Source organism: Dama dama, chromosome X (assembly GCF_033118175.1).
Source record: "Dama dama isolate Ldn47 chromosome X, ASM3311817v1, whole genome shotgun sequence".
NCBI lineage: Eukaryota > Metazoa > Chordata > Mammalia > Artiodactyla > Cervidae > Dama > Dama dama.
The window spans coordinates 90,550,173-90,559,225 of record NC_083714.1 but is presented as its reverse complement, the minus strand read 5'-3'; the positions used below and the strand labels follow the sequence as shown (position 1 = coordinate 90,559,225).

The window sequence follows — 9,053 nt, the reverse complement described above, 5'->3', positions numbered from 1 at the left end:
TTGCCTCTTTATGTTAATATTTGTCTTGAGAAAACACGGGTCTGCGGAGGAGGAAGTGGTCTCATTTTGCCACAGGAAATGTGAAACTTGGGGACTTCTGAACCGAGGAACTGGTATTGGGTTCCACACCCCAATGATCCTTGACTACCCAAAAGTGTAGTTTAAAAGCTAGTGGCTCGCAGACCACGCGGCGGGCGCTAGAACTCCATTTCCCAGGAGGTCTTGGGGCACAGGGTAGCGACTGCGTCTGACGACACGGGTGGGACTTGGTCGCTGCCGGAATGAAGCCGGGATTCCTCCTTGTTCGCTCAGCCTTGAGAAACCTGGGAGGCTATGTGAGCTGCGGTTGAACGGCGCTGGAGGACGACCGCTTTGCCAGGTAATCCTTATCCAGAACCACCCGCTAGGCGGGCCCCTTGTTCGCTGTTTTCTCATTGAGTCTCCCCATCCCCAGGACGGTTGGTTGCTTTAGTATGTGATCCACTTCCTTGGATGGAAGGGATTTGAGAATGGGATGAATTGATATTCGGGGGAGATTGAGCTTGCTCTTCCTATTGCGTTAGGCACTTATCTGTCCCAGGATCACGAGTCCAATCGAAGTTCCAGAATCAAGTACCCCTGGTGGAAAGGCTCCGAAGGAAGTGCCGAGCGGGCTTGTGGTAGCTATGGATGGGTCACTACAATTGCCTCTCTGGTTTAAGTTTCCAGGCACGGGATAGTCTCCCCTGGCTCCGAGTTGGGGAGTGTTCACATGGCTTCCTTCCTCCCCGAGATTCTCGAAGTTGTCTTTGACTGGACTTGAACCAAAAGAATCAGTCTTAAATGTGAAAAAGCTTCCTGGACTTAGATAACTAAGTTGCAGAAAGTAGTAAATAAAAATGAGAGTCTTCTGAATTGTTTTGTTTCAGAAAGTTGCAGAGTGATTTAAAGTGGATTAGACTTCTGGAAAGGGTGAGACTTAGGGGAGAATGTGCTAGAAATAGTAACACTTTGAACTGCATTCTTGTCCTTATTGTTAGTGTGTCTTTTATGTTGTGTGCCTAACCTAGGAGAAAATTGACTGCTGAGCAGTGTACATCTGAAGAAGGATGCTTTGTCAAATGAGATTGGAAGATTTAGAAGAAACTATAATTCCAAGGTTAAAAGTGAGTGCCTTCTGAGATGTTGGTCTCTGCAAATTGAGGCCACTTTCAGTTTCCAATCTTAGAGGCATACTTAATGATCTCTGAACTGAGCTGGTATCTACTTCACAGTGCTACTATGAAACTTAAATAAGATATGTGGAAGTATTTTACACAATGCCTATAACAGGCTTTGTTTTAAACTTCCTCTTGCTTCCTCATACCAACTATTTCCTCTGGGCCATGCATTACTGTGTATTATTGTTTACCTTTTTATAAAAGTCCTACCTTTACCATAAAACTATAAGCTTCTATCATCATTTGTTGTTTTTAACCCTTTTTTGAATCCCTCCTAGCAGTACATTGTGCATAGTAGTACCGGGGAGAGTAGGTGGATAGTGGTGGTGATGAGAGGAAAGCTATGGGTCATCTGTAAGGAGAAAGCATTGTGTTGGATCCTGGAGCTGAAAGAAACAAGCTTTTCTCCTAACAGTGATAAACAGAATATTTGCCTCCTAGCCTTCTCTCAGAGTTCCCAGCCCTTTAAAAAGTATTGTTTTTGTTTTCAGTATTTTCAACCATTTTAAACTGTACATTAACTGTATGCACATTTTTGTGCAACAGATCTTTAAAATTTTTTCATCCTGAAAAATTGAAACTCTATACCCCTTAAACAGCTCCTCATTTCCCCTTCCCCCAGCCCCTGGCAACTACTATTCTACTTTCTGTTTCTATGAGTTTGGCTATTCTAGATACTTCATATAAGTGAAATCATGCAATATTTGGCTTTTTATGACTTGGCTTATTTCACTTAGCATAATGTCCTCAAAGTTCATCCATGTTGTAGTGTATGAAAAGATTTCCTTTTTCTTTTGAAGGCTGATCTATCTATCTATATGTGTGTGTGTGGTGTATATAGATAGATAGATAGATATTTCTTTATATGTTATCCATCAATGGACATTTAGGTTGCTTCCACCTCTTGGCTATTGTGAATAATGATGCAATGAACATGGATGTGAAATTATCTTTTTGAGATCCTATCTTCAGTTCTCTTGGATTATATTTTTTAGCATTATTTTTAAACTTGTTGACTATGGAGAAGTTCAAATATACACACAAGTAGAGAAAATCGTATAATGAATATGTGGGCTGGATAAATGAATCAGCTGTACAAAGCACCTCCCTCCTTTTGCTGAACCCCTCCCTTTCATTGAGAGTCTGCTCCAGGTGATTATGTTTTGTTTTGTTCAGACCTGCGATATTCTAGGTACATTTCATCATCTAGGCCCACCATCAGTGTGACTTGAGTGCCTATCTGCAGATCATTTTATTATAGATACCAGGAATACTGGTAGATGTAAACTAGTAGAAAAGAGTGTAGTTGACTTTTCCTAGTTATAGAGATGAGGAGCTAAACTTAGGGTGCAAAGTAGTCTTTGTGCCTGAGAGTTTTGTAGCGCCGCTCCCCCCCCCCATCAGATGCACTATTGTCCTTAAAGCAGTCACTCTGAATGGTACCTAGAGGAGGCTGGGAAGATGAGTCATATAGGCAGTAATTGCTATCAGAGGAAAAAAAAATTAATCCAAACTGGAAAAGCCAAGGAAGGTTATTTTCAAGGAATGCGATGGTGACTTTGCCCTATTTCCATTGTTGTTGTTCAGTTGCTAAGTGTCCAACTCTTCACGACCCCATGGACTGCAGCACGCCAGGCTTCCCTGTCCTTCACTATCTCCTAGAGTTTGCTCAAATTCATGTCCATTGAGTCAGTGATGCTATCCAACCATATCATCTTTTGTTGTCCCCTTTTTTGCCCTCAATCTTTCCCAGCATCAAGGCCTTTTCTAATGAGTTTGCTCTTCACATCAGGTGGCCAAATTATTTCCATTGACTTTGTATGTTTGATCCTCATGTCTATTCCTAGATGGAAAAAGACAGAGCTGATGATCAGTGAATACTCTGGGATGGTTGCCTACTAGACTCTGGACTTTTAGCTGTGGGACCTGTGCCAAGGAAAGGAAGACTTCTAGGGGGAATGCCTCACTGGTCAGAATTGGCTGTGTGAGCGAGCAGAAAGCCATTCCTAGTGGGCCTGTGCAAAGCATACTGAGAGGGCTAACTTTTCTTTAGGGAAAGTGAAGTCGCTCAGTCGTGTCTGACTCTTTGCAACCCCATGAACTGTAGCCTACCAGGCTCCTCCGTCCATGGAATTTTCCAGGCAAGAGTATTGGAATGGGTTGCTATTTCCTTCTCCAGGGGATCTTCCCGACTCAGGGATCGAACCCGGGTCTCCTGCATTGCAGGCAGATGCTTTACCCTCTAAACCATCAGGGAATCTAACTTTTCTTTACCTTGACCCAAAATGAAGTGTTTGGTTTGGTTTGGTTTTTGGCTATGATATGGGCCTAAAAAGACAACAGGATGGAGGATATATCTATTCCTCTAAGTTCCCAAGGTGAGAAACTGATTCTCAATTTTTTTTTCTGTAATCAAATACATATGATAATGTATCCCCTTTCCTCCATGTTCTGATACTTGAAGTTAATGCTATGAGGATCAGGTCTGAAATTAGGGCAGTAGTTAAGAAGCTAAAAAAAGTGGAGTGCTGTGGGGGCACTGACACAGCAGGACATTGACTGGATATTAATATGGGGGTATAAACATGGATGTGTGCATGCTAAGTCACTTCAGTCATGTCTGACTCTTTGCAACCCTACGGACTGTTGCCCGCCAGCTTCTTCTGTCCATGAGATTTTCTAGGCAAGAATACTGGAGGGCTTGTTATGCCCTCCTCCAGGGTATATTCCCAACCCAGGGGTCGACCCACATTTCCTGTGTCTCCTGCATTGGCAGGCGGGTTCATTAACACTAGCACTACCTGGGAACATGGGAGCTCATAGTAAACATGTTCCTTGGAGATCATCTGTGTTTCATCATTAACTCGCAAATACTCGATTCATGAAGAAATGGACAAGAATATAGTGGTGTTATGAACTGTAGTTTTACTCAGATAAGGACAGAAGGGATGAGACAGAAGGGTTTGTCTAGCGTTGTAATCACATTATATAACTTTTGCCTTCCCCAGCAGAATAGTAATTTTTGCGAAGTCATAGTAGCTTCTAACACTTTAATGAGTACTTCCTATGTGGCAGGCACTAATGAGTACAGCACATGCATTCTTTCATTTAAGCTTCAGGTTAAAAACTTGCCCAAGTTCACAGAGCTTAGGAAGAGAGAGGACTGGTTTTTGACTCCAGGTGATCTGACTTCAGAGTCTGCACTCTTAGCCACTTCTCTCTATGGCTGAATCTGACTGGCCTACTTTTCTCTCCAGTATTTTGATGCCACTATGGTTTTTGCAGTAGTCATGTACAGATGTGAGAGTTGGACCACAAAGAAGGCTGAGCGCTAAAGAATTAGTGCTTTTGAATTGTGGTGCTGGAGAAGACTCTTGAGGGTCCCTTGAACTGTAAAGAGATCAAACCTGTCAGTCCTAAAGGAAATCAACGCTGAATTTTCATTGGAAGGACCGATGCTGAAGCTCTAATACTTTGGCCACCTTATGCGAAGAGCTGACTCACTGGAAAAGATCCTGATGCTGGGAAAGATTGAAGGTGGGAGGAGAAAGGGGTAACAGAGGATGAGATGGTTAGATATCATTGATGGACATGAGTTTGAGCAAACTCCTGGAGACGGTGAAGGATAGGGAAGCCTAGCGAGCCGCAGTCCATGGGGTCGCAAAGAGTCAGACATGCTGAGCGACTGAACAATAACCAACAACAGTTTTTCAGGAACAGAGTGTATCTTTGCTGAGTCTAGTCACAGATCCGAAGTGAGAGCTGTCTTTCCTTTTGTTTCAACCTTGGGAATCTTCTTTCTGCACTGATTTTAAAAAATTAGTTAACATTTATTTAGTACCTATAATATTTTAGTAGCTTTGATACAGTATATGTGAGAACTTATGACAATACTGTAACCTTTGTATATAATAGTTTTTAATCTTGTGGGGCTCACAGTCCTTTTTGAGTCTGATGACAGCTTTGGATCTTCTTTCCAGAAAAATTTACCTATGCACATACACATAATATTGTGCACAACTGCAGAGGTGGCTTCTAGAATCCTCTGAAGCCTATCTTCTAGCAGGCCGTGGACTCCATGGTAAGAACTCTTGCTCCATACAACCTTTCCCAGCTTCTATGGTGTTAGGCCAGGTAGTGGGGGTGGAGGGGGGAGGGTCTTATCTCCTTTCTTTCTTCTCAGGGAGAAATATTTATATAGCTTAGGCTCCCTAGATTAACCAAATTCTATGAACATTCTTTCCTTCTCTCTTATATATAGGACTCCAAGGGAAGAATGCAGACGATCAAATGTGTGGTTGTGGGAGATGGGGCTGTAGGTAAAACCTGCCTCCTCATCAGTTATACAACAAATGCCTTTCCTGAGGAGTATATCCCCACTGTCTTTGACAACTATAGTGCCCAGACATCTGTGGATGGCCAGATCGTCATCCTGAACCTGTGGGACACAGCAGGCCAAGAAGAATATGACCGACTGCGAACACTCTCCTACCCCCAGACCAATATCTTCGTCATTTGCTTTTCCATTGGCAACCCATCTTCTTATGCCAATGTGAGGCATAAATGGTACCCCGAGGTCTCCCATCATTGCCCCAACGTACCTGTTTTGCTGGTAGGCACCAAGAGGGACCTGCGGAGTGACCTTGAGACAGTGAAGAAGCTAAAGGAACAGAGCCTAGTGCCCACAACTCCTCAGCAAGGCACTTCCCTGGCTAAGCAGGTGGGGGCTGTGAAGTATCTGGAATGTTCAGCCCTGATGCAAGATGGGGTCCGTGAGGTATTTTTGGAAGCCATCCGGGCTGTGCTTTACCCTGCCACAAAGAAGAACACCAAGAAGTGTGTCCTCCTATAGCTTTTGGGATGTTGCCTGGGGACTGCACCCACAGAGAAAAAGGGGAAATTCCCTTGATAGCATTTAACATTCCCAGCATGAGCCACTTATCTCTTCTCCTGGAAACCCTAGGCTCCAGGTTATTTGGTTTTTGGAGGAATGAAGAGAGGCTAGTTTGTACTTGGCTGCTTTGAAATTCAGTCTGAACCTTTTAGAGAAAGTTTGAGAGTGAGAGAGTGTGTCTCTCCTGTCGAAGTGATGAGAGGAGACGTCACCAGATGTTCTTTTTGGCACTGGCCAGGCCACAACTAAGCAGATAAGCCTAGTACTGTTCTTTGTAGGCTTTTGCCTGACTGTTTGAAATCTAATTTCAGCTTTCCTGGATGTGTTTATCATTGAGCTAGTACCTCACAGATGGACAGGGTTCTCCAAGTTTTCAAATCATTGCCTGAGGCTTTCTGATAAACTAATTTTTGGAAACCATTTTAGGTGTGATTCCTGGGTATTCCCAGTGTTGACATGTTCTTCCCATTCTTGAGATGAGATGCTTTTGCAATAATGGTTAAGCAGCATTTCTAGAGTTCTGTGAGATCGTAACAGATGTTTCTTAAAAGGGTTCTATGGGCCTCTGGCCTTTTGAGATGGCTCACGCTCCATCTGTGGAGTGTGTTTCTCTCTTAATAAATCTGCTTCTTACCTAAAACAAAAAGCGGTTCTGTGGTCAGATAAGGCAAGAATCATTGATTTAAATAATGCCAAATAGTTTCTTTTACTGCAGGAAGTTTTATAACTTTTAATAAGTATGCAATATTTCCCAAAGTTATTTCACTGAACTTTTTTTTTTTTTTGGCCCCATGCAGCACCTATTAACATCTCTGGGAACACAGTTTCACAGATGCTGGGTTACTGGGGACTGGGTATTCCAATGGTGGAGACTTAAAAAAGCATAATGTGGTCCTATCCTTTGTGATGTTTCCTTCTCCGTGCCTTTGAGAGGAATGTTTACCAGCCATGGCCTTGTTATTGATTCCTCTTCCAATCCTCAGGAGGTGGGTTTGGCACTTAGTCATAACAGTACATTGGCTGTGGGATCTGATGTTAAGATTTGCTTTCTGATTTTGCTAGCACTCTGGGCCCTGTGAAGTGAAAAACTGTGTCTCTGAGGCTTCTGTGTGGCCCTTTCTTCTCACATCACCCTTCCACTGTAAGGAAAGACCACTGAAGATTAACCCTCTAAATAAAACCAATGAAACAATCAAACAAGTAAGATGTCCTGCCAGTCTCTCTCAAGGGGTTCTGTGATTCCCTCTGAGATGTCTCTTCTGCTGTCATTCCTCTGAGTCATAAAGTCATTCCTCTGAGTTATAAAGGCTACTCTGCTCTCTTCCTGTTCCTCCCTCCTCTGTATGTCTCCCTGTTTGTGTGTGTTCAGCCCTGTGTGCCTTTTGAGTTTGCTCTAAGAGTGTTGGAGTTTGTTGGGTTTCCAGGCCGAAGGGGCTGTCCTCACCCTTGTGGCAGTTTTGTTGACTTTCCTCAGTCTGCTCTGGGGTGAGATGAGTTGACTTCTGTATCCCCGTGGACCTGCCGCTCCTTCCCCCAGCTGTATTTTTGACCTTCTTCATTTGATATGGAAGGAAAACTTCTTTACCTGGCAGATAGTGGTCAGGATCTCCACCATGCACATGTCCTCTCATCCTGCCAGAATAGCATGGGATTTTTGAGAGTTTTGGAAATGGAGCTAAAAGGATCTCATACCTCCCCTTGGGGTGGGTGAAGTGCCTGTGCTTTGCTCTGTGATTGTCTTGCTGTTGCTCTTTGACAGGATATGATCAGAGTAACCTCAAGCTGACTGAACCTCCTGGATAGGGTTGCCAGATAAAATAATTTTTTTAACCAATTTTTTAGTGTAAGCGTGTACCGTGCAATATCTGGGACATACTTAACACTAAAAAATTATTTTGTTTATCTGAGATTCAAAGTTAATGGGGCATCCTGTATTTTTATTTGCTAAATCTGTTAACCCTACTCTTTGAGGAGGTCAAGCAAATATCAAGTATTGATAGAAGATAAAAGGTTATTTAAATACTCTATTCTTCCTCCTTTTCTTCTGGTTTCCCTTTCCCCTCACAGTGGACTAAAGTGCTTTTTTTTTCCTTCATCACTGTACCCGCCACTTCATGCAATATTCCATTGGTGTGTATGTCTACAATGTTAATTGTCTGAAGCTGTGGAGGATCCAGGATGAATACTGTTGTCCAGCACTTCCCTTCTCAGTTCCAATGTACTGTATCTATTTTCCAGTGTGCAACTCAGGGTCTCCTGAGGCTGGCAGGGATTCCGTATGAGCAGTGTGTTAACTGGAAGAGGGTGAGTGTGGCCCTCTTCAACTAAGGCTCAATAGCACTTTGGAAAGGGGGGCTATTACCATAATGTGGCTACTGTGGAGGTCAACTGGCTTCTGGGCGCTGTGCCCACTGCCCTTTTGTAAAGTCACTGGGTTTTTCCAAAGACAGTCAAATGGAAGTGTATTCCAGTCTCATGATGTTCTGATTGATGCCACTTTGGGTGCTCATAGGACTTCATGGTTGAAAGGGGCTAGAAACATGCCTGTCACCTAGGTCTCTGGGAACTTTCTATTTAGCTACTGGAATCTTTTAAGTTAGCTTTTAATAGTGCCTCCTGCTCCTCCTTTCCCTGTCAAATTCCCAAATGTAAGCCTGGGTTTGGTTTGGGCAAACTTGTGTTCTCTAATAAATGGAGGTGTGATCCACAAGTCTGAGTGAGTGGTCTTGTATTGCTCTGATTTAATAGTCTTTTTTTTTTAAGTCTTTATTTAATTTGTTACAACACTGTTTCTGTTTTTTTATTTTTTGACTGCCAAGCATACGGGATCTTAGCTCCCTGGCCAGGGATGGAACCTGCAGCCCCATGCATTGGAAGACAAAGTCTTAACCACTGTGCCAACAAGGAAGTCACTGATTTAATAGTCTTAAGTATACACTGACATCTTGGTTTTTATATTT

General features: G+C 43.0%; 1 protein-coding gene across 2 annotated transcripts; it reads left to right on the top strand.

The window, feature by feature from the left end:
• Window positions 1-222: 222 nt before the first annotated feature.
• On the top strand, window positions 223-8,803 carry LOC133051514 (rho-related GTP-binding protein RhoG-like). 2 transcript variants are annotated; one of them, XM_061135983.1, is made up of 4 exons: window positions 223-379; window positions 1,050-1,145; window positions 5,180-5,280; window positions 5,461-8,803. In XM_061135983.1, exons 3-4 carry the CDS (start codon window positions 5,278-5,280, stop codon window positions 6,049-6,051), a joined length of 594 nt encoding a protein of 197 aa, XP_060991966.1. In that variant the 5' UTR covers window positions 223-379; window positions 1,050-1,145; window positions 5,180-5,277; the 3' UTR covers window positions 6,052-8,803. The 2 variants fall into 2 exon arrangements, with proteins under 2 accessions (XP_060991966.1, XP_060991967.1); XM_061135984.1 differs by lacking the exon at window positions 1,050-1,145 and having other exon boundaries at window positions 226-379.
• The last annotated feature ends 250 nt before the right edge of the window (window positions 8,804-9,053 follow it).